We start from the raw sequence: 26,604 nt of genomic DNA on the forward strand, positions 1-26,604 counted from the left end.
ATCAATTATAACTTCTGTTTTTCAAGGTTGCATTCTCGTACGTTTGGCTATAATTGGTTTATTACATTCGCCAGAGGACAGGGGATTGTATTTGGCTCCATTTGCTTGGTTGTCTGTCGACACAGAACGTAGGTCTATTAATTACGTACCATTGAAACGTGAGTTATCCACTGACTGGCATTGAAAACTGACATTCACTGACATTGAAACGTGGTCAAGTCGTGTCTGACTTCTGGTGACATTCATGATCAGATTTCTCCAAACATACCCATCCTGCATTGCTTCCATAAGCCCTGGCAGGGACAGCTTTTAGTTGCAGCCTTTACCCCGTGCATCCAGTACGTACAACGTTTGCCTCTTCTTCACTTGGCATACCTCATTTTGCTTCTTCTTCTTCGTTCTTTTGCAGCACAAGGCGGTGAGGAAGCATCATTGGCTGAGGGCGTGGCTGTCCCGCTGATGGCAAGAATTTAACCTCACTGATGCTTTTTTGATGTTTGCTGATGAATTTGATTATTTGTTTTTTTGCATTTGCTGATGGCTCTCTCTAGGTCTAGGTTATGGCAGGAATTTGGGATTTGTCCAGAGTGCCGGCGATACCTCACCTACTCTTTACTTTAAAGATCCCACGGTATCCTTCGTGATGTCCACCAACTAATGTTGGTAGATAGGACGCCCGTTTAAAGTCCATCCGAGGGACGTTACAGACATCGAGGAATCACCATGGCACTTCTGCAAAGGACTTCTGTAACCCTATAGGACTGACTCCATCAGTAAACATTCCCACCCGGATTTCTGGCAATGACAAATATTCCCTTCTGGATTTGGTTATGAGGAACTTCCCCACATTTGTATCTTGCCCTTCGTCTGCCACAATTGGTTAATCTTATCACGTGCTCGTGAAAGTCAACATCTCTCTGGTCATTGTCAGAGAACAGCCTCAGCGCCGGTGAGTCTGACAATCCACTCAGACACTCAGACACTCAGTGGCAGAGACTACAAGTAGCCATCGCACGACCGCACCAGAATTAATTTAGCCTGGAAATTCTTCCACAAAAACATGCCCCCCCTTTATGCACAGATTCATCCCATCTCATCTTCAGTTGTCTTACCCATCCTCCCACCCTTGGTAGGCTGGAATCCTGTGGTGAGGCAGTTGCTTTAAAACAACTTGCATTTTCCTCCTGGAAGTAAATAGTACGGCAGATAGGTGAAATATTTGGGAGAATTGTGACTGATGATACAAGCACTAAGGAAGATATTCAGTTAGAGTATGCCCTAAGGAAGATATTTGGCTATAGGGCCATCGCAGATTTGTCCTGTGACAACAATGGCGGCCATTTATCAAAAAAGGACAAATTTGCGATGGCCCTATAGCCAAATATCTTTCTTAGGGCATACTCTGACTGTGTGCCAAATGCCATGCTTGTATCTTCAAAGGCACAATTCCTGCACCTATCTGCCATACTAAAAATCAGACTGAACATAACCTCAGATAATTCCACAAAGGCCGCAACAAATATGTCCACTCTCATGAGAGCCAGAAAACAACCATCTATCCAACCTCAAGAATGAGCTTTCAAACTTGTCTCCCTCCTCTAAAATCTGGGGGCACCTTGTGGTCTGTGTCTGTCTGATGTATGTTCCTATTCCATCACTTCCCTCACTTCAAATGGAACCAGAGCTGACTCCGCTCGTGAGAAGGCCGAATGCCTCAATACTGTGTTTGCTTCAAAATATTGTGTCAATAACTCTCTCTCTCTCTCTCTCTCTCTCTCTCTCTCTCTCTCTCTCTCTCTCTCTCTCTCTCTCTCTCTCTCTCTCTTTCTCTCTTTCTCTCTTTCTCTCTCTTTCTCTCTCTTTCTCTCTCTTTCTCTCTCTTTCTCTCTCTTTCTCTCTCTTTCTCTCTCTCTTTCTCTCTCTTTCTCTCTTTCTCTCTCTCTCCTTTCTCTCTCTCTCTCTCTCTCTCTCTCTCTCTCTCTCTCTCTCTCTCTCTCTCTCTCTCTCTCTCTCTCTCAGTGTTACAGATTCGGCGCACACTCTTCACACACAAACGTGTGACTGAGAAAGACGTGTAGCGGCCGCATCCGTTTTGCAGAATTCAATCCTTTTTCAAAATGGGCGCCATGTACTGTTTAGATTTTCATGATTTGCGTGTGATATGATTCAACGGATGTTTATATGAATCGTTTAAAATAAAAAAACCTTCAACTTCTGATATTTTGCCTTTTCATTTGGGCCTCCCAATTGAAGCCCCGCCCATAGGGCGGGTACCGTTGCTCGTACCTTTAACACCCCTAAGGCTGCTAAGACCCTTTAAGACCCCCTGGACCATACATATAAGGCTCTTCAGACCCTTAAGTCCCCTCAAATTCTTAAGATCCTTAAGATACCTAAAACACTTTAGATCCTGTTCGACCTTTTGGAACCAAAGAACCTTAAAACGCTTATAAGATCCTGTGGACCCTATATAGGCTATAGACTCTCTTAACCCCCTAAGACACTTCAGAACCCTTAGGGCCCTTGAGACTACTTTCCAACCTTTTAGACCTTTAGACCTTCACGCTTTTCTGACCTTTTAATACCCTTTAGACCCCTTTGACCTTTAGACCGTTTTTAGATGTTTTAAGACCGGTGTTTAAGACCGGTAAGATCTCGCTAAGCCTGGTTTTGGATTAGCGGTTTGGGCGCAGGCTTGGGATTCTAGGATCCTGTGTTCGAATCCCCGTCGATCGCTGAATTAACGCCAGGGGGGTTGACTCAGCCTGTCATCCTTCCGAGGTCGGCAAATTGAGTACCAGCTTGCTGGGATGAATGATCCCGGTACGTACCTCGATTTAGAATAGGTAAACCGTATCCCTGCACATCGTAAGAGGCGACTAAGGGTTGGCGTCAGGAAGGGCATCCGGCCATAAAAACATTGCCTCAAACAGGGAACCATGATTGTCCTGGGGCCCGCAAGGCTAACCCCTGCTCCAGAGAGGAAAAATGGCCTTAAAACGATCATTCATTCATTCATATATAAGACCCTTTAGACCCCTTGGACGTTTTAAAACCCTTTAAGACCCAACATAAAGGTCAGAGTGTCACAAAGATACGTTAAACCATTTCAACCTTTGAGACCAATTTTGACCTTTTCTGATTTTTCAACCTTTTCAGACCTTTTCATATTTTGACCTTTTCAGACCTTTTCGCCTTTTGACCCTTAGATCTTCAGACCATTTGACCTTTACAACCACACCATTCAAACCTTACATTTGCAATCAATGATCTTTAATTTAGTACACCCTTTCCACACAAAACAAACTTCACAAAAAGTACGGTACTGGCGAGGGTCAGTAATCTGTGTGCTCTTTCTATTTGCATATTGTTTAGATTATTTTTCTGGTCTTTTTTGATGATTTTTTTCACCATTCTCAATAAGACTCCTTGTTTTGCCACAAGGAGTTCATGATCTGTAGCACAGTCTGCACCTGGCAGAATATTGGCAGATTGCACAACACATCTCCATATGCTGTTGGTTATAGAATGTACTCTATCTGATTTCCCTGATGCCCATCAAGTGTAGACAATGTGTACAATCTACGCATGGGTTGTTTGAGCCATGTGTTTGCAATTACTAGCTCAATCCTCACCCAGAGCTCCAGCATTCGCTTCCCTGGCTCATTTTGGATACCAAGCCCATGCTTTCATGCAATAATTGGTCATCGTTGGTCCTGCTTCTCCAATTTTTGCATTCCAGAATCGCATGACAATGAAAGCATCTCCTTTGGTCACCTGTTCTTCCAGTTCCTGCAACCTTCCATAAAACTCCTCCACATTTTCTTCATTTGCTGCAGGAGTTGCCACAGAAATCTGAATGATGGTGGTGTTCACTGGATGCCCTTTCAACCTCACTTATATTAACTTATTATTGACTGGGTTGTCCCGGAATCGTCTGCCCATCACTAATATCAATCTGGGTCACGGTGGCGTCTAGCAGATTCAGCCCCTCATGGTTTTGTCTGTTTTGTCTTGACTTGTTTGTCTTGGTGGGTCAAAAAAAGCGCTCGGCGCCTGTTCCGTAATTTGGCTTTCAGGCTTAAATCTCCTGTTCCTGGGGCACGAGTCCCACTCAATTGACACCAATGCTACAGTAGCCAGACCATCCCGGTTGACCAGTTTGAATCCGGTGAGTCGTGTCAAAATGACCACTCCACTTCCTGTAAGCGACTTCCTCCGGATTCCCACGTCGACAGCCTTGTTACCGTGCACATTCGAGGTCCTCGACATGAGCGAGTGCTGTGTTGATAGGCAATCACGTGGTCTATCTTATCAGGCCTGAGTGAACCATTAAGCGCGTGACGTGACTTCTCCAGACTAATTCACCTCTAACAGGGTTTACGGAGCAACCAGACAAAACCGTCAGAGCGAACAGGATCCACCCGTAGACCAATTCAGATTTATAAAATGTATTTGACAACAACAAAAAGGATGGGATGCCAAAGAAGCAAAAACACAATAAATGGCCACTGTACAATGAGGTCGTTAAAAATGTAAATTAATCTTAATTTATAGGTTAAATTGAAAATTTTAACTATGGCACCTCTTATAGATAATATGTAGTTCTGTGATTTTGTATTGATACTTGTACGTCCTAAATTCAATATTAAAAGTTTATGACACATTTTGGTTAATTTTCAAGTTGGCTAATCGGCTGGATTTAAAGAGGATCAACATAAGAGCATAACTGCCAAATGTCATGCTTGTATCACAATGAGAAGGATTCACCCTGATAATGGGTGTTGGCCGTGGAGCTATAAAAAGAAAAGAACTGCCTGATGATTTTTAGGTAAAGCACGAACAGCTTGGCCGAAAAACTGGGACGTTTTGTTTGTTATATATTTCTCTTTCACTATGACGGGGGATTACTGTTAAGTAAATTGAATAAAGCTTTTGTTTGTTTGTGCTCTGCCAGTCTGCTCTCTTTTCTCATTTTCTGCCCGGTAATTCCCAAAATTACAAACATTGCGCAGTTCGAAGATAATGATGTATAAATGTATTTCTTTTCAGCGAGACTGGCTTCCCATTCTTTAGCGAATCTTGGTGTTTAAATAGGACAGACGTGCATTCACAAGAGTAATTTCTACTATCTATGCATAAGATAACTAAAACGCAAAAAAATATAAAATAAAATTTAAAAAAGCCTCGTATTAAATTGAGGCCTTTTGGAGTAAGTTGTGCTTGTACCACGAGGATTTGGGTGACGCGCAACATGGTAAGCGGGCGGTGTACAGTGCAAAACAACGTTTTAAAGTTATTTACTGACGTGAAGTGTTCGGAGGATAATTTAGAGGTGTGTGTGTGTGTGTGTGTGTGTGTGTGTGTGTGTGTGTGTGTGTGTGTGTGTGTGTGTGTGTGTGTGTGTGTGTGTGTGTGTGTGTGTGTGTGTGTGTGTGTGTGTGTGTGTGTGTGTGTGTGTCTCTCTGTCTCAGGTCTCTGGCTAGCTGTCTATCCTAAATTTGAATCCATTCTAATGTGTGTGTGCAAATGTAAAAGTGTGTGTTGGTGTGTGTCTGGCTGTCTATCCTAAATTTGAATCGTGTGTGTGTGTGTGTGTGTGTGTGTGTGTGTGTGTGTGTGTGTGTGTGTGTGTGTGTGTGTGTGTGTGTGTGTGTGTGTGTGTGTGTGTGTGTGTGTGTGTGTAAGAAAGAGGGATAGAATTGTGAGGAACAGAAATGAAAAAACGAGGTGTGTGTGTGTGTGTGTGTGTGTGTGTGTGTGTGTGTGTGTGTGTGTGTGTGTGTGTGTGTGTGTGTGTGTGTGTGTGTGTGTGTGTGTGTGTGTGTGTGTGTGTGTGTGTGTAGCTGTCTATCCTAAATTTGAATCCATTCTAATGTGTGTGTGCAAATGTAAAAGTGTGTGTGTGTATATATAGCTGTCTATCCTAAATTTGAATCGTGTGTGTGTGTGTGTGTGTGTGTGTGTGTGTGTGTGTGTGTGTGTGTGTGTGTGTGTGTGTGTGTGTGTGTGTGTGTGTGTGTGTGTGTGTGTGTGTGTGTGTGTGTGTGTGTGTGTGTGTGTGTGTGTGTGTGTGTGTCCATCCATCGGAAAGACGTTTAGCTGCACCCGTCTGCCTGCACTGGTTCTTGGTAGACCTTAAAGGTCTCACCTTGTCTTTTGTGAAGAGTAGGAGAGTTATCACCAGCACGCTGAACAAATTACGAATTCCAGGGGTGTGTTCCATTACCAATCAGCTTGTAGAACGTCGCCAAGTGGCTCAAGCACTCCAACCAAACGGCTGGCTTGACGAGCGACAGCAAGCTGATTTGTACTGGAACACACCCCCTGTGCTGGGCAGGCAATGGCAAACCACCCATTGTAATCTTTGCCACTGGAGTGCATGGGTAGCACCGGCGCTCTGTGAAGAATCTGGAACATTGATGATTGTGTTAACTGTTAACATTACCTTACTCTGGTAGTTCCCCTTTTTCATTTTCTCTGCATTCTTTCCAATTAAGCTTTGTCGCTGGACTTGGTATTTTCTGGTTTTCAAACGTCTTCTTCTTCTTCTTTGAAATATAACTGACAGCTTTCTAACCGCAAGGCTATATATATATATATGCCACACACCAAAACAAGCAAAAGGAACCGCCTTTAGAGGCCATTTTCCCCCGCAGAGCAGGGGTTGGCCTTTTTTGGCCACCGTGGTCCCCTTTTTGAAGCAATGTTTCATGGCCGGATGCCCTTCCTGCCACCAACCCTGTTAGTCACCTCTTGCAACACACAGGGAATTACCAGTGAACTGGTACTCGATTTGCCGACCTCGGAAGGATGACAGGCTGAGTCAACCCCCTGGCGTTAATTCAGTGATCGACCGGGATTCAAACCCAGGATCCTCGGACACCAAGCCGACACCCTAACCGCTAAGCCAAAATAAGCAAACAATAGTATAAATAAAGGGAGCTTTCTAGCCTCAAACTTTGTGTGTTTTCCCGTTTATTTAACAATTTTTGGTTATAATTTCCAGAGTCGAGGATACTTGTGCCTCAATCGGTAAATACATCCTCAAGACCAATATGACAGATTCCCATTTCCCTAATAGGCAAAAAGTTCAGTTGAGAATACAGAAATAGAGTGAGTTGACCTAATGGATTTTACCACCTTAAAGAATGGATGTATATTGCAACAGCTGTTTTCTCGGATTTAGGATCTTTGGAACCATCAGAATAGACGTGCATGGACTGCCCCTAAATCTTATGAATATTGTTATGAATTTGGGGTAAGGGGATATCTAGATGTAGATAGATCTGTGTAGGTATCATGCTTCATCTGTCGTGGGTAGCTAGAACCACCTCGATGTAAGTCAGGGACCTGTAGCCCATATGTCGGAGTAAGCTGCGTATCAGTGTCCCCACCACGAGGGGGCGGGGCTTGGTAACTAGAATTATGGAATATGCTAACTCCATTGTGTGTCGTTCCCTCTGTGAACATACCTGTGTCTCTTATGGCAACACACTCTTATAGACACTTCTTTCACCTGCCTCATTCTCATCGACCCTCTCTGAAAAAATGCCGACTTCTCCCTTCGTTGACCTCCACACCCCTTCTGACCTCACTGACTACTACAACCACACTCTCTCCTCCTGCCTTGACCAACTTGCGCCTATAAAAACCAAAACAGTTTCTTTCACCCATTCTGCTCCCTGGTTTACCCCTGAACTCCGCCTGATGAAAACTCGTGCTCGCCAACTTGAAAGACTCCGCAATAAAACAGGTCTCACAGTTCACTCCCAGGCCTACAAGGACCACATACAACACTATAAAGATGCCCTCTCCCGCGCCCGCTCCGCCTACTACTCTCAAATTATCCACTCTGGCTCCGGAAACCCAAAAGCACTCTTCTCTACAATAAACAAACTCCTCAGCCCCCTGAACACCACCACCCAGTCATTCACAATAGACAACTGCATCTCCTTCCTTTCATTCATCCAACGCAAAATTGAAAACATTTACAACAGCTTGACCACCGCCGCACCCGCTCCCCCTCAAACCACCTGCCCCCCCTTATCCTGCCATCCCCTGTCTCAATTCTCCCCAGTCTCCCCTACTGACCTCTCTGAACTCCTCATCGGAATGAAAACTGCCACCTGCACTCTTGACCCCATCCCCTCCAGCTTTGTCAAGGCCTCCCTTCCTGCTCTCTCTCCACTTATCATTGCAACAATAAACTCCTCCCTGTCTACAGGCATCGTCCCACCATCCCTCAAAATTGCTGCTGTTACCCCCATTCTGAAAAAACCTGGACTAAACCCTGACACCCTAAATAACTTCAGACCCATCTCCAACCTACCCTTTCTGTCAAAGGTTTTGGAACGCGCTGTAGCCACTCAACTCAAACATCACCTCTCTGCCAATAACCTGTATGAAACATTCCAATCCGGATTCCGCTCCAACCACAGTACTGAAACTGCTCTCCTCAAAATCACCAACGACCTTCTCCTCTCCTCTGACGCTGGCAACCTCAACATTCTCATCCTCCTCGACCTCAGCGCCGCCTTTGACACCATCGATCACACCATCCTCCTCACCCGACTTGAAACCACCTTTAACATTACCGGCACTGCCCTCTCTTGGATTAAATCATACCTCTCTGACAGACGTCAGTTCATCTCCATCAATAACTGCAAATCCCCCACTGCTCCCCTCCCCCACGGTGTCCCCCAAGGTTCAGTTCTTGGCCCCCTCCTCTTCATCCTTTACCTGTCCCCCCTCGGTCACTTAATCCGCCGTCATGGTCTCCAATTCCACTGCTTCGCCGATGACATCCAGCTTTTCATCTCCACCAAGTCCATCTCCACCGCCACCCACTCTATCCTGACAAACTGCATCACTGAAATAAAATCCTGGCTTCAAATCAACTTCCTCAAACTTAACTGTGATAAATCTGAAATAATCATCATTGGCCCAAAAACGCTCACCAAGTCCACCCATAACTTTGCCCTCAACATCGACGGTTTTCCAGTATCCACCTCCCCTCACATCCGGAATCTTGGCATCATCTTTGACCAAACCCTCTCCTTCGACAAATACACTAAACAGATCACAAAGACAGCCTTCTTTCACCTGAAAAACATCGCCCGTCTCCGTCCATCCCTCTCCTCCGTGGCTGCAGAAACCCTCATCCACGCCTTCATCACTTCCCGTCTGGACTACTGCAATAGCCTCCTTTATGGTTCACCCTCAACAATCACCAATAAACTCCAATACATTCAGAACTCCGCTGCCCGTCTACTCACCCATTCCCGGACCCGTGACCACATCACCCCCGTCCTTTACAAGCTTCACTGGCTCCCCATCTCCCAGAGAATCCAGTACAAAATCCTCCTCTTGACCTACAAAGCCCTCCATAACCTGGCCCCATCCTACCTGGCTGACCTCCTCTCCAGACACACTCCCACCCGCAACCTCCGCTCTGCTGGTACCAACCTCCTGACCCCCCCCCCATCCGGACCAAATTTAGATCCTGGGGGGGACAGGGCCTTCTCCATCGCTGCTCCCACCCTCTGGAACTCACTACCTCACACCATCAGAGACTTCTCCTCACTCACCACATTCAAAACATCACTCAAGACCCACCTGTTCAACACTGCATTCAACATTTAACCCACAGCATCTAACCCCTGACTATCTCCTCTCTTTCTCCCTCCTTTGTGCTTTGAATATTTCCCTATTGATTCTTCTTTTTTGCAATTGTCTTTATGTTTTGCTATGCATTATGTTTTGCACTCTGTCAAAGCGTCTTTGGGCTTCCTGAAAAGCGCTATATAAAATAAATGCATTATTATTATTATTATTAGTGCACACACTAATTAAATCCCCCCCCCCCCCCCCCCTTACAATGACTGACCGGAAAAACCAACGGGGAGCGGCCGCGCAGTACGCTACCATGGCGATGGAACATCGTACAAGGCAGGCTGGGGCCATGCCCACCGCGCGATGAATGGACACCGAGGGTTTGGTGGGCGGGTCGCACGACTGGTGGGAGGAGATCGGAAGATTCGAGAAGAGTCACGGATGACGTCAGAGCACGCCGAACAAGAGACTTGGAGCGGCGGACATTTTGTCACTTTGGTCCGGACTTTGCTGGTGAACGTTGGTGTGCCAACTTTTTCCCTTCTCGTTCCTGGATCCATCCTGCCTGGACCTCCGTCTCGACCTTTCTTCGCGCTTTGGCTTCTGCCTTCCCAGACCTTCCTTCTGCCCTCGCCCTGCTCGTTTGGTCCTTTCATCTGCGACTCGCTCGCCACGAACATTGGGTGCATCGGAGGGCCGTGCCGAACCCGAGGAGGACATGGCACGGCTGCGGAGGCGTGTTGCACGTTCGCTTCACGCGGGGACGCGAGGCCTGCCGCGGCCCAGCGGACGTGGACGTTTTACAGAACAGCGCCGAACGGGGGCGCATCGAGGCCTCTCTTCGCGCCAACCTGAGCCGCGTTGGACGACGGACGTTACACATCGAGACAGATAAGACGCACCACATTCCACAACACGACGAGACATTTATTTTATTATCCTTCCATTTGTCTCGTATCTGCAGTCTGTACGGGAATGTCCCAATTTAGGATTTAGTTTTTATCGTCGCGTTCCATTGTTCTCGGGTTCCGTAATAAATATTTCTTTGTTGTACATTTTAAAATCCGTGTTTGGTTTGATTTATTAATTTCCAATCAATAATAATAAATCACTCAATTATGTCCGTAATAAATAAATCACGTAATAAATCAATTATGTCCAATCAATGGATGCACCAACTCCTGCAGCCGTAAAGGTAAGTTGGCATAGTTCATCCCGGCTCGTGTATGATCCGCCATCGATTGGATAAACGCCTCCATTAAAGCTCGTTTTGGCCATACGCGATTCCCGGTCTTAACCAAGGGGAAATCGCGCGACAATATATTTTATCACCTGTTGGCACCTTTTCCGCTGGACTATTCCTATTGATTGTTCCAATGAGAAGCCTGGTGTTGGCTTAACTGTTAAGGTGGCTGGCCTGAGATGTCAGGGTCTTGAGTTCTATCTCAAGATCTCAGGGTTCTTGGCGGAGGAGGGGCAATTGCCTCTATCTATCTATAATTCCAGTAATCTCTGTGTGTATGTTTGTTTGTATGTTTGTCTGTGACCGCTGTTTCTCGACAACTACCGGTCCGATATACTTGAAACTTGCCAGGTATATTGCTGGGGACCCGAGGATGTGCCTTTTCAAGGTTTTAAATTAATCGCAGAAGTAGTTACCGAGCTATGTCCAAAAAACGATTCAACCAATCAGAGAGCAGCGAGCTATCACGTGTGCCGAACGTGGCGAACAGACTCTGCCTCGGATGGCACATTTGAGAGCGTATTCATTTATTTCCCGTCGGCAAACTATGTTGCCGTTAAACTATGTTTTAAAACTAATTAAAACTAATTTGCGATTCATCGTAACTGCGATTTGCGACCTTCCGGACAGTCAAATGAGGACGTCACTTCCGGACTTACGTAGCGGCTAGCGGGCGCCATTTGGAGGAGCTGGGAGGACTCAGTCATGATAGAGTGAGCCTGAGTGAGTATATCAAGACAAGAACAAGATCTAGAAGGAGGTATGTACGGTGCGATTCATATAATATATTGTTTAGTTATCGTCGATGAGGAATTTGGGGGCCCGATTAACTGCAGCGCCATCCGAGCTGCGGCGTCGGGACGATACATTCATTGTACGGTAACATCACGCACTTACGGGCACGTCCTATATATATAGTACGGGCATGCCCTAGTATATTCAATGGATTGAAAGGTACAGTGACAAACACGTTTTTAACTATCTTCATTTAAGTGAGTCCGAACAGAGGAGGACCAGAATTTCTGCATGACACTTGGTTTTCCCAACAGTTTGCAAATACTGTACAGGGCCTTCAGAATGTATTCACACCCTTGACTTTTTCACATGTTGTTGTGTTACAGCCTGAATTTAAAATGGATGAAATGAAATTATTTTTTGTCACCGATCGACACATAATAACACATCATGTCAAAATGGAATTTTTTTCAATAGAAATTTTAATAAAATAATTAATAATGAAAGCCAGAAATACCCTTCCCCAGATCTGTGCCTCCTCACAATTCTATCTCAGAATTATACGGACAGTTCCTTGGACTTCATGGTAGATTTTCTTCTCTAACATGCACTGTCAACTGTGGAACCTTGTATAGAAAGGTGTTTTTCTTTCTAAATTATGTCCAATCAATGGAATTGGCCACAGGTGGACTCAAATCAAGTTGTAGAAACATCTCAAGGATGATCAAAGGAAATTGGATGCACCTGAGCTCAATTTGGAGTGTCATAGCAAAGGGGTTGAATACTTATTGATTCAAGACATTTCAGCTTTTCATTCTAAATTATTTTGTAAAAAATTCAAAAAAAAAAGAAATTCCACTTTGACATTATGGGGTACCATGTGTAGATCAGTGACAAAAATAAAATCTCAATTAAATCCATTTTAAGTTCCAGCTGTACCACAACAAAATGTGAAAAAGTCAAGGGGTGTGAATACTTTCTGAAGGCACTTTACATCTTTAACTGGATGATTATCACCAGTTGAGATGGGTTAGCCCAGTATTTGAATCTAGATACTTCCCACCGAAAAAGTAGTGGCATCTCTCCAGCCTCCACCAGGATAGCAGAAACTGGAATGCTTCTGAAGGCTCCCAGCCAAACGCAGCAGGTTTATAGGTTGTATGGTTTCCATGTTTTTGTGCCTCTGCCGAAGAATTCGCCAGAGGCATTATCTTTTCGGGTTATTTACGATTTGTTTTTGCCATGTCACAGAAGGCTTGACTGCCATAGTCATAGTGAAAGCGGATGAAGGCTATTTAGAAAAGGAGGCTTTCTGGGTGTGCTCCACAAAATGTACCGGGTAAACCTTGACTTAAATTGAGGCCCTTTGCTGCACATTTGGCACCCAATTTTCTTTTGTGAGAATTCCATTTTGCACTCACGACTCATGGCGGTCATGAGTCATGTCATCATCGTCGGTCATGGGGACCGCAAGGCTAACCCCCGCTCTTGCAGGAAAATGGCCTTAAAATGCCTGTTGTTGTGTTGTTTGTACTCACGACTCCATCTTCTAGACAACCGAATGAAGTTTCTTAGTCATAAGAGATAAGTTTTTGCTCCCGATCCACAGTGTGATGTCATTGGCAAATATCTTTGCGATGAAACGGGATGTTAATATTATTCATAATGTTAAACGATGTAGGACTTAAACGACTAACATGCCGTTTCGGCAGGATGCCATTCACACTTTGAAACGTGGGAGATGAGACTTGACCTACTGTAGTCTCATTAAAAGTTCTGTTGGCCAAAAAAAATCCGTAACCCACCGCAACATTCTGCCCGTTGATCTCTAATTGATGAGGCTTAAAACGTAGGCCCTCTTCCCACACTGCCGTAGGCCTTATTGATGTTGAGAAATGCCCCAAAGAGGGGCTCATGCTTAAGTTTGGATATGAGAAAATTAAGCACTCAGACCGGGAGTCAAACCCAGGATATCTGGCTCACGGTACCAGTCCAGAGCATGTTGGTGTGCCCTTCATCTGCGACTCGCTTGGGGTAGGAGAATGGAGTGGAAGTGGAAGCACTGTCTTGAGTGCTTAATTTTCTCATATATCCCAACTTGATGATTTCAATCCTGTCCCCACCACCCAAGGGGCTCACGATTGTTCAGCAACTTCCTTATGTCATTAGCCAATAAAACAATATGGTCAACAGCGGAATGTCCTTTCCTAAACCCACATTGAAATCTCTACCTCAAATTGTTCTTTTTCATGAACCTTAATGTTTTAATTTCATTTTTTTTTTCTTCCAAATCAAGAGACTGTACCATCACAAACTGGGGAAAGTAAAAAATTAAAAAAATCAAAAATCCTGTGGGACCTCAAGTCCATGGGTAACATTGTCAGTTTTCGGTTGTGAAAGGTATTTATAAACTGCTTTGGGGTAATATAGCTTGAGGAAATGTAATATTCGTTCTTGCATTACCACAGGTAATGAACCATAGATGCCTTTGCAGGTAAGACAAGACTCCATGCTGGAGTACCTAGTAACAAAAGATGAAGGAAATATCATATGGCACATCTCAAACCCCACCTACTCCACCCTACTCCCCATCACCACACTGGTTTTATCATTAACTCGATGTTTTTGTCTTTCGTGCCTTTTGTCCTCAGATTTTGCACCGTATTAAATTTTTTTACGTAAAGATTAACAGCGTTTTCAGATTAGTACCATAGCTGTGCAGTGTACAGCACAGGACCTCTTCATTAATATAGTGACTTGAATTGAATTTTTGTTTGGGAGGGGTTTTATTTCAATAAAACTTCAGATATTGTTTTCAAGAGCATAATTTGATGTGTATAACCTCAACACTCTATATGTCAATAAATAAATTGCCAGAGGTTCCAAACCTCCCACTTTTAAAACGGTCATAATATTACCTTTTTGAGGAATTCAAACTTTTAAAGAGAGAGGGTATGGAAACATATGAACTGGCGTGATATGTTAAAGGTATGTGCACTCACTTTTGATTAGAATCTTGGCACAGCTATAAATTGTCAACACAGACACACACACAGACACACACACACACACACACAGACAGACACACAGACAGACACACAGACAGACACACAGACAGACACACAGACAGACACACAGACAGACACACAGACAGACACACAGACAGACACACAGACAGACAGACACACAGACAGACACAGACACACACATAGACACAGACACACACAGACACACACACACACAGAGACACACACACACACAGGCACACACACAGACACACACACACACAGGCACACACACAGACACACACACACAGGCACACACACAGACACACACAAGTGATTACAAAACCCCGTCTCCTATTCCGCAGGAGATGGGCTAACTGCAGCGCACTCGGTAGAGCGTATACCTCAGCCAGGCTGATCAGTTTGTTTTGTATCCATTCCACTGATAGGTCGGATATGGATCTGGACCCTAATCAAAATCTAATCAGCTTTATATTGTCACCTAGCTTCCTTACCAACTCATCTACCAAGATTTGTCTGAATCCGTCCACAACATTTTGAGATATTTTGCTATATTTCGTTTTTGGCCTCATTTCTCAATGGTGAATAATCACTTAAATAATTCTCATATCTGTATCTGTAGCTTCAGCGAAACCTAATTACTTCTTCCTTGTCGCACTCACAACCTGTCCACCAAGTTTCGGCTGAATCCGTCCACAACATTTTAAAGTATCCTGCTCACAAACAAATATACAGAGCGTTGAATACATACGTAACCTCCGTCCACCTTCAGTAGTGGAGGCAACAAGGCTTTGGTTTGGAGACTTGGTGGCTTGGATTTTGCACCCGAAGTTCTGATTTCCTCTAAACTTGCTTGACAATGAAGGCCACGTGTTGTACATCAGAGGTAGCTTTTACATTAACACAGGTAAACTGAACCTGCCAATCGGACATTACCTCCGCCACCGAAGATGGGAGGGAGTGCATGCTTTCACCCCTGTCTCTTTGTGACCAGGATATCTCAAAAAGTTGTTGATGGAGTCAGACGAAATTTGGTGGAGCGGTTGGGTATTTGATAAGGTGAAATGATAGAGATTTTGGTGAAGGTCCGGATCCGGATTTGGATCAGAGAATTTTAAAAGTGATTCTTCATCATTGCATGATTGGGCTAAAATTGATATATGGCATGATATCTCAAAACGTTGTGGATGGATTCGGATTGAACTTGGTTGACAGGTTGGGTGTGTGACAAGGATTAATTGATTCAACTTTAGCAAAGATTCGAATCCGGATTCGGATCAGGGAATATTTTTTTTAAAGTGATTCGTCACCATTGAGTAGTGATGGAGCTAAAACCGATATATAGCATGATATCTCAAAACGTTGTGGATGGATTCGGATTCAACTTGGTGGACAGGTTGGAGTAGTACAGCGGATAAGCTCTCATATTTTAACAAATTGTGCATTTTTTGAGAAAAGCATGAAATTTCTAGCATAGTTAGTATATACCATAAGGTTTATTTTTAGATGTGGAGGGAAGTCAGATTTGACCTCTGAGCACCGTGAGAGGTCAAATCCAAAATGGCCGCCAGTCCACCGGGTCTAATGTTCAAACGCGCTTATAGGTGTCATTTCCAACTAAATTGGGGATGCCCATTCATTTGGTGATACTTTTGAGATCGCCAGAACTCAAGGACATGCATGTAGGTCACGGTCAAGGTCAAATTACGTTAAATATCTATTTTTATGATACTGCAGTTGGAACTGCTATTGGAAAAAGTTCATTTGAACTTTTAAAACTTAATTTTTTCAGGTACAGGGATAGGTACAGAACACCCAAAGACCAGAAATGATTCCACAGTATGTCCACAAAAGCTTACATTAAATCAAGTGCAATGATGAAAATTGGTAATGATCAAAATCTAAAGTCCAGAACAGAAGCACAGTGCAGTACACTTGAGTGCAGCTTTGGCACACTTGCAGCGTCCAGTGCACCCTTTCCTGCAGCCACAGTGGATCGATTTTGGCACGATTTTGATGCTTCAGGAAGAGTGGTCCAAAGAGGCTGCCACCCAGTTGTCTCCTTTGTCCAGCCCCAGTCAGATGGGTCTGGCATCTCTGGATCCATGACCAATGCCTGGTTCCAACAGTTGGCCTGGTAGCAAGTGCGCTTGATGTGCTGCTTGAGTGTTGCCTGGGTTGGAGGAATGTTCTCTAGACTTCTAGACTTCTGTGTGAAGAGCTGCTTCCTGGCATCATTCACTTCCGTGCTCTCACTGGTTCGGTCGTACATCAGCACCACAAATCGCTCCAGCAGTAACATTGATCCTTCACTGACCTCACTTGGCATGCCTAGGAGTTCATTGAAAGCATCATTCACCTCTAAGAATCAGAATCTAAGAATCTAAGAATAAGAATCAGAATCCCTGGTGTTGGGCTAGCGGCTAGGGTGCCGGCTTAGGATCCTAGGATCCTGGGTTCGAATCTCAGTCGATCGCCGAATTAATGCCAGGGGGGTTGACTCAGCCTGTCATCCTTCCGAGGTCGGCTAATTGAGTACCAGTTCACTGGTAATTCCCTGTTTGTCGTTGAAGGCGGCAAAAAGGGTTGGCGTCAGGAAGGGCATCCGGCCGTAAAACATTGCTTCAAAAAGGGGACCAAAAAACAACAACTACCACGGTCCCCGAAAAGGCCAACCCCCGCTTTGCGGGGAAAAATGGCCTCTAAACGGTGGTTTTATTCACCTCTAAGAAAGACTTCCAAGTTTCCCAGGCAGTCTTCTTTCCTCTGCCAGCGAATGCAGATACAGTGTCACACCCGGTGAAAGCGTGAAATATTGGGAGAGTCAGACACTGTGTTGGATTCAATGTGGCAACCATTTCGTGAACAGCTATGTACCGAAAGCTTGACCCGACACCAAAGGCAACCCACAGCTCATCAGGAGCATCCCCAATTTAGTTGGCAATGACACCTATAATGTTTTTCTACTCTATTTGGTTCCAAAATTAAGCGCGTTTGAACATTAGACACGGTGGACTTGCGGCCATTTTGGATTTGACATCTCACGGTCCTCAGAGGTCAAATCTGACTTCCCTCCACATCTGAAAATAAACCTTATGGTTTGCACTAACTATGTTAGAAATTTCATGCTTTTCTCATAAAATGCACAATTGTTGTTGTTATCCGCTGTACTCGAGGGGGTGTGACAAGGACTAAGCTATTCGATTTTTGTGAAGATCTAAATATGGATCCTGATACGATAATTATTTCATTATTTATTTTTAAAAATAATTTTTTTAACATTTCAATTTTTAAAGTGATTCTTTATCGTTGAGAGGTCGGGCAAAAAGTGATATATTGCGTGATATTTCAAAAAGTTGTAGACGAGTTGTGACAAAACTGTGCATGAGTTGGATAAATGAAGGTGAGAAGAACAAGCAGATTCAATTCGGTTCAGGTCATTCAATTGTAGGCTTAGACTACCGTACCGTCTCCGACCTTGTGGTTTTTTCTCTCAGCGATTCGTCGAATGCGCTGAAATTATTTTCGTTCTCTGTTTCGTACCAGTCGTTCACCCCGTACCTCCTTGTTTAATATCTGTACTCACAAAAAAAAAAAAAAAAACCCCAAAAAAATATTTCCTTCCCAGGTCTTATTCGTTTATTTGTTGTTCTTTTTGTTCGTTCGTTCTTCGTTCGCGATCACGCGGCTAGAAATGTATAATCTCTCCCCTGAACAACTATTTTCTCTCATATATTATAACACCCTTTTCTTCTTTTCCTACAAAAGGATGCTTTCGTCTTGCTCACCAAATCTATTCATTCCAAAATATATATATAATACCATCTCTTACAGTTCCTCCTTTCTACATTCCCTAAACTATCCAGAACTCCACCCCTCCTCCAGTGTCCTCAAACGTATTTTTGACTCGAAGGTCTCAAACTCATTTTGCAAAAAATGTTCGTTTCCCATGAATCGTACACTTTTCAAAATCCAATCTCACCCCTCCCCTCCAAATCCTCCCCATCACCCATCCCTTTCAAATCTCCCCCCTTGCCCCTTCCCTCCCCTCCCTCCTAAACTCCCCCCACACCCCTCCCCTCCGAGACTCTCCCTCGCTCCTCCCCTCCTAGACTCCCCTCTCACCCCTCCTCCTCAAAGCATCCTCCCTGCTTCTTCCCCCTTCCAACTTTCACCTTCATCTCCCCAAACCTTCTGCCTCGCTCTTCCCCCTCCTCAAATAACACCTCACTGTGCCTCACCCAATCTCCATCAAACCTTTTGTCCGCCCCATTCTTCCCTTTCTCCAAGCTATTCTGAAATCTCTGAAATCTCTGACACACCTTCAACAGCTCTCCCTACCTCTTCCTCCTCTTCCACATCTTACCCTACCCCTCCCCCCCCTGTTCTGGACCCGATGCTCCCCCTTCCTCTTCATTAACGGTATGGACCTCAAACATCCGGGGCCTTCGCTCAAACTTGACTGACCTCTCCATACAGGTTGCTTCTGACAAACCAGATGTGATCTGCTTAACAGAAACTTTCCTCCTTCATGATGTCTCTGATGCCTTGGTATCTCTCCCAGGTTACTCCCTCCTCCGGTATGATAGACCTGAGCCTCGTCCTGGAGGTGGGGTTGCGATCTTTATAAAAAAACTCTCTTCCTCACTCGCCCTCCACTGCCCTCTCTCCACCTCACCCCCAGGAATACCTTTGGCTACGGCTTCCCCTTCGCTCCCACCTTTTGTTCATATGTGTGTTGTACCGTCCACCAAACAGCGATGACTCCATCTACATCTCACTGTCTGATAATATGGACCAACTTCTATCTACCCATCCCAACTCTCTCTTCCTCATATGTGGTGATTTCAATTGTCACCATGCCAGTTGGCTGGGTGTGGGTACCTCTCTCACCAGCCATGGCTCTTCAGCAAAGGACTTCTGCGACTCACTGGGACTGACACAATCTGTCAATTTCCCGACCCGGATCTCAGTCAACGGAGCATCTTCTCTTCTGGATTTGGTTATGACAAACTTCCCTGAAAATGTCTGCTGCTCTTCTTCTGCTCCAATCGGCTCATCTGATCATGTGCTTGTCAAAGTGGACATCTCTCTGACCATTCTCAGAGAGCCTCCTCAGCGTCGACGAGTCTGGCATTTCACTCAGGCCAACTGGCACGGTCTTCAAGCAGCCATCAATCATCTGGACTGGTCTCACATCTCTACCGCCTCTGACATCAACTCATCCTGGGAATTCTTTCAAAGTAAATTGCTCTCTCTCATGCACAGATTTATACCATCTCGTCTTCAGTTGTCATACCCTTCCTCCCCTCCATGGTACACGGAATCTTGTGGTGAGGCTGTTGCCCTGAAACAACTTGCTTTCGTCTCCTGGAAAGCAAATCCAACGGAAGGAAATCTCATTTCCTTTCACAAAGCCCGAAACAAGTGTGTGTCCACCCTCAGGAGAGCCAGGAAACAATATCTCACCATTCTCAAGACCGAACTCTCTTAACTGTCTCCCTCTTCCAAATCCTGGTGGCGTCTGGTCAAATCTGTTTCTGGTGTTTGTTCCCCCTCCATCCCCTCCCTCACCTCAAACGGCTTAACGGCTGACTCCGCACATGAAAAAGCTGAATGCCTCAACTCTGTGTTTGCCTCTAAATCTTGTGTCCCAAACCCATCCCTCTCTGTACCCACCGTACCCAGTCGTACCCAGCTGCTCCTGGACTCTGTGTCCTTTCCTCCTGACAAGGTGGAAAAGTTTCTGTCAACCCTCGACTCTGATTCTGCAACTGGTCCTGACGGCATCAGCCCACGGGTCCTAAAATCATGTTCTTCTGCTCTTTCACTCCCTCTTTCTGTTCTCTTCACCCTCTCTTTTGCTCAAGGTCATCTGCCATCTGCTTGGAAATCAGCCAACATCACCGGTTTGCACAAAAAAGGTGCAAAAACAGATCCCAGCAACTACAGACCAATCAGCCTTCTCCCAATTATCAGCAAAGTCATGGAATCCATCATTGCTTCAGATATTAAATCTTTCCTCTTCTCCAATGGCTTGATCTCTGATCATCAATTTGGTTTCAGACCTGGTCACTCTACTCTGGACATGCTGCTTCTGCTTTCTCAACAATGGATGGAGGTCCTCAACGCCAAACAGGAAATTAGAGCTGTCTCCCTTGACATTTCACGTGCCTTCGATATGGTCTGGCACCCTGCTCTGCTCACAAAACTCTCCTCCTTTGGTATCCATGGAAATCTCCATGCATGGCTGGCGGACTTCCTCTCTGGTCGTAGTCAACGTGTGGCCCTGAATGGGTTTCTCTCATCTCCTCTTCCTGTTCAGGCTGGAGTTCCCCAAGGTAGTGTTCTGCGCCCTGTGCTTTTTCTGGTCTTCATCAATGATCTCTCTGACTCTCTTGAAAATCCTCTCTATCTCTTTGCTGACGACTCTACTCTCTGTCGCTCCATTCCTCATCCCTCAGATCGGCAGTCTGCAGCCTCCTCACTCTCTGCAGACCTGGACAAAATCACAGACTGGTCAAACAAGTGGAACATGTCTTTCAATCCTGACAAATCTCACACTCTTACAATGTCTCTCCGAAAGGACCGACTGGACAACCCTCCCATGTACTTTCTCAACAATCCTCTCCAAGAAGTTCTGTCGCTCAAGCTTTTGGGTCTCACTATCTGCCATGATCTTTCTTGGGAAAACCACATTTCCAAGCTGGCCTCCAAAGCCAGTCGCCGACTGGGCATCCTCCGTCGTGCGAAGTCCTTCCTTGGCACACCTGAGCTCCTCACCACATACAAGGCTTTCATCCGCAGCTCAATGGAATACTGTTCCCCCCTCTGGGCTGGTGCTCCTGCCTCACACCTTGCTCGGCTTCACGCTGTTGAGGCCAAAGCTTTCAGAATCATTGGAATCTCCTGCGATGTAGTCAACACCGAGGGCCTTTCACTCACTCACCGCAGGCAGGTTGGTGGTCTTTCTGTCTTCTACCGACTCCTCTCCGGCCTTGCTCCCCCTGCTCTCTCTGTGCTCTGTCCCCCCAATATTCCTTCAGGTCGCACAAGATCTGCCTGCAACCCTCTTATGGTTAAACTGCCAAAGTCTAGGCTCTCTGCTCACCTTCACTCTTTCATTCCCCTTTTCTCCCGCCTCTGGAACAAACTCCCCCACTCCCTTCAATCCCACTCCTCCCTCCAGGTCTTTAAAACAGCTGTTCACCACCATCTCTTATCTTCCCCCATCGAAAACCTTGATCTTTTCTACCCCCGGTAATTCACCCCAGAGTCCTTGCAGTGTTCATGTGTTTTATTCCTCTCCCACCTCCCCCCAAGTCCTCCCGATGTCCCTGCTCTCAAATGTTGTGTTTGTGTCCTTCCCCCTCTTCCCCCTCTCTTTTGTGTCCTTCCCCCTCTCTCCCCATCTTGTCTGCCGCTCCCCTTGTTTTTTGTGTTTTGTGTGTCGGTTTGTCTTTTTGTGTGATTAATGTTAGCTCTTTCACGAGCCTCGATCTTGTATACAAAAAAAAAAAAAAAAAAAAATCCAGACCTGGCTTATCCGTGATATGCAAACCATCAACTATTCAGCCTGGCGGAGGTCTGCTCTCTGTCAAGTACAATTCGAGTTGTTGACATGTTTTGGCCAGTCAGTTTTCTTCCGACTTTTCTTTGGAATTGCTCCATTTTATCCTCTCAACAGTTCTCTTCTGTAATAATAAACGTGTGTGTGTGTGTGTGTGTGTGTGTGTGTGTGTGTGTGTGTGTGTGTGTGTGTGTGTGTGTGTGTGTGTGTGTGTGTGTGTGTGTCAGTGTCACAGTGTCGATGGTGGATTATAGCGGGAATTTGCTAGCATGATATGAGGTAGCAATCGAAGAAAACTGTGGAGTGGAGTTCGTGTGTACGGACAGTACACAGTGTGGTGTGTGTGTGTTCCGTGTGTATGGTAACAGTATAAAGAAGGCTGTGAGTTGTTCCGAGTGAGTGAACAGTACGAAAAAGGCAGTGAGATGTTTTTGTGTGAGTGTACACTCCAAGGAGGGCCATGAGTTCTATGTGAGTGAACGGTGTAAGAAGAGCTGTGAGACATTCTGTGTGAGTGAATGCTGTAAGGAGGGCTGTGAGATATTCTGCGTGAGAGAACGGTGTAATGAGGGCCGTGAGATATTCTGTGTGAGTGAACGGTGTAAGGAGGGCCGTGAGATATTCTGTGTGAGTGAATGCTGTAAGGAGGGCCGTGAGATATTCTGCGTGAGTAAACGGTGTAATGAGGGCTGTGAGATATTCTGTGTGAGTGAACGGTGTAAGGAGGGCCGTGAGATATTCTGTGTGAGTGAATGGTGTAAGGAGGGCCGTGAGATATTCTGTGTGAGTGAATGGTGTAAGGAGGGCCGTGAGATATTCTGTGTGAGTGAACGGTGTAAGGAGGGCCGTGAGGTGTTCCGAGTGAACGAACAGCTTAAGGAGGGCTGTGAGTTCTGTGGTTATATCTATGTGGGCAATCAATAAAATGAGGAAAATAAAAAACGTATTTTATTAATATAACTCCTTCAACTCTAAATCTAAATAAGTCAGAAAGACGAGAGGTTCTTTACTCAACCCCAGACAACCTGTGCTCTGGGGGTGGCACTCGTACCCTCTCCCCCCTCATCCTTTCCTCCCCCTTACCTCCCTCGCTTCACCCCCCTCTCTCTCCCTGTCCTCCCCCTGCTCTTCCAGTCCCCCTTCCCCTCACATCGCCCCTCTCCTCCATCCCCTCTCGCTCTCCTCCCCTACTTCCATCCGCTCTTTCTCCCTCCCTCCACCCTTTTCCTTCCCTCCACCCCTCCTATCCCCTTCCCTCCTCTCTGCATATTCCCCAGCATGAGTCGACTCTGCGTTACCCGGCTTTTGCTAGTAAAGAATAAGTGCATTGGCCACTCTCCTTTGTTTGATTCTGTCCACTCTTACAGACATGCCAGATTTCTGTCATTTAGTGGATTTCTGCTTTTTTGACTCACCATTGGTTGATTGAGTTGAAGTGTTCTTCCCTGCACTCCCATAGCTTTTGTCTTGACAATAGCAATTGGGGCTGTTCAGAAATCATTTGTTGGAATTGTCTATTTGAAAATTTAAGGAAATCATATATATATTGTTGCGAATATGGAATTTGACCTCCATATCCGCTTGTAAATATTCCCCTATCTTCTCCGATACTCCCCAACTCTCCCCTTACCCCATTCCCTAGTCCCATTGTCTGTAAACAACACCCATTAGAGCCGATCTTCCCCTTCATTCCCCCATTAAATGTCGTGCCCAGGTCCCCCGCACCACACGTAGACAATTATAGGACATCTTGCTAGTTATTCTTAATCTATGTCAGTTAAGGACTTGTTTCCATTAATTATGACTCTTCGTTGCACCAGAATGTGATGATATGGCACCAGTAGGAGTTTAGGACCTTCCCATACCTCCCCGCATCTCTTCCCATCATCTCAAGCTCCAACAACAACCACAACAACAGCGGCTTTGCGTCCTCACTCCGGCTCGGTTGGCCGCCATTGAACATGTGCTCGACGGGGTTACCCAGAAGGGGGCTCCCTGTCGGCCCCTCGTCAAGGGCGGAGCCGGTAACCCCCGCACCCAATGAGAAGCCATGGGCCGATGCCATATGGGGCGGAGCTAACGAGCGAGGGCGTGACTCCCCGCCGGATATACGCGGCCCCGCGCCGGACGTGACGTCAGATGCGCCCCGAGCTTGGAAGGAAAAGACGCCACCCTCCCGAGCGCTGAGCGACCTCCCCAGCTTGAGACCAAAGTCGCGACCCACAAGCGCTGTGATACCTTCACGCATCTCTGGACACCACCGTACGTGATTCTGTCCCTGAGCCAGGTGCACCTGAGCCATCGCGACCTGCCTCCCCTTTTCATCAACCCCCGTGTGAGTCAGCATTTTGTCCCGTGTGTCTGTCGTCTGTCCGGGGATAATATAAGAGTGTGTCTAAGTGCCTGTCTTCCTGTAATATACCTCTAGCCCCTGTAATCTAACCTTTTTCCGTACGAATATACTTGAGAATCGAAACCCTGGTGTCGTATTGTGTCATTATAACCCAGCCGGGTGTCTTCTCTTTCCTATTGAGCCAGCGTAGCGCGATTAGTCAACATTCGGGCACAATCGGGTAACTTGTACGGATACGGCGGCCATCCCGCTCGGCCCACCATACCATCAAAGTCGTATCTGTAACAATTGGTGTCGGGAGTGAGATTCGAGGCCCGACCAAATTTTGAAGAAAAAAAAAAAACGAATAGAGGAAAAAAAAAAAAATTTGGTCAAAATTTGGAGCGGCCGAAATTTGTTTTGTTTTACGAAACTCGAATTTTGCAAGTCGCGCTATGGCGGATCAAGACGGCTGGGGTCCGGTAGGGGAGAGTGAGGTAGGGTCGATCCAGGACCAAAATGAGGGACAGGAGGAGAGCGAAGCAGTGAGGGCGGCAGGTTCGCAAAATAGCGCCGTCACGCACGAAGAAGCGGGCGCGCAAAATGGCGCCTCGCTGATCACCGCGCCAGCGACCGTGGCAGCGCCCCCGATGGATTGGGGCCTTTTTTTCATACAAATGAAGGCCCTTATGGCCCAGAATAGCGAGAAAATGAGGGAGGAAACGAGGGCTGATAGTGAGCGGTTGGGAAACCAAATGGGGGTAATGAGGGACGAAGCGAGGGGTACCAGTGAGAAGTTAGACAATAATTTTGAGGAGTTAGACAAGAAAATTGAGAAGTTAGACAATAATTTTGAGGAGTTAGACAAGAAAATTGAGAAGTTAGACAATAATTTTGAGGAGTTAGACAAGAAAATTGAGAAGTTAGACAATAATTTTGAGGAGTTAGACAACGGGATAAAAGAAGTAAAGAATGGGTTAACGGGGGTAGAAAACAGAATGGCCGCTCAAGAGAATCAAATGGAAGGGATGCAAAAAGGGTTAGAGGGGTTAGAAAACAGTATGGAAGGCAAATTGAGGGACATGAGGGACCAAGCGGAAAGGGAAGTTAAACAAATGGAGCAGCAGATAGAGGGGGTCAGAATGGGGGTAGAAACCAAACTGGATGCTCACAGGGAGGAAATGGAGCAGATGAGGGTGGCATCTGGGCAGGAGATGCAAGTGATGGGAGAGGAGATCAGAAGAGGAGTGAGTGAGGAGGTCGGAGGAGTGCGCGAGGAGGTGAGGCACTGTGAGGAGCACATGGAAAAGGAGGTGAGAAAGGGGACTGTAAAGTTACAAGGGGGCATAGAGGACCTGACGCAGGAGGTGGAACAGCTGACGGAGGGACAAAAAGGACTAACGGAGCAGGTTCAAAGGAACACTGCAGTATTAGGAGGTTTAAAAGCGACACAAAACGACATAAAAAACGACTTAATAGCGACAAAGAGGGAATGTCAGATAGTACGTGAGGGACTGACAACGAGGTTGGACGAGGTGATAGAGGTAATGGAGACGAAGGACCGGCAGGTGAGGACGCACATGGAAGCGGTCAAGGTAGCCTTGGAGGACGAGCTTGAGGAGACGTACTGGGGAATAAAAGAGGTGAAGCACAAATTAGAAGAAGTGGAAGAAGGGATGAGCGAAATTAAGAAGCGACGGAGAGGGGATAAGAAAGAGATAAAAGAGGAGATAAAAGAATTGGTCCAAAGTCTGTGTTTGGATCGTGATGTGCTCATTAACCGGATGAGGGATTCGCAGGTGATGGAGGAGAAGCGAAGAGGAAGAGGACCCGGTGTAAGTGGTGACCAATATGGTCGTGCGTATGATGCGCCAGGGGATTTAAGAAGCTTGGGGGTCGAGATGGACCCGGGTGTTCGTGAGAGGCCGTCGGTGAAGTGTGCGACAGGTCTGGTGTGCGAAAGAGGAGGTGTGCGAGAAAGTCCGACTCTGGGGTGCATGAGGAAAGAGTGCGCTGTCAGAAGTAAGGAAGAGTGTCCACCTGTGGTGAGTGTTACAGAGGGTGTAACGGGAGAGTGTGCGCG

At 45.9% G+C, this 26,604-nt stretch overlaps 1 protein-coding gene across 2 annotated transcripts in view; it reads left to right on the top strand.

Annotated features, from left to right (window-relative positions):
- Positions 1-5,197: 5,197 nt before the first annotated feature.
- IMP4 (IMP U3 small nucleolar ribonucleoprotein 4) overlaps positions 5,198-26,604 on the top strand; it is a 65,499-nt gene continuing 44,092 nt past the window's right edge. The window contains exon 1 of one of the 2 annotated variants that reach the window (XM_078776180.1): positions 5,198-5,257. In XM_078776180.1, the coding sequence (XP_078632306.1) occupies positions 5,255-5,257 (3 nt within the window). In that variant the 5' untranslated portion in view covers positions 5,198-5,254. The remainder of the gene's footprint in view (positions 5,258-26,604) is intronic. The other variant, XM_068112943.2, reaches the window with a different exon arrangement.

This window comes from Myxine glutinosa, chromosome 4 (genome assembly GCF_964187855.1).
Source record: "Myxine glutinosa chromosome 4, kmMyxGlut1.1, whole genome shotgun sequence".
NCBI classification, from domain to species: domain Eukaryota; kingdom Metazoa; phylum Chordata; class Myxini; order Myxiniformes; family Myxinidae; genus Myxine; species Myxine glutinosa.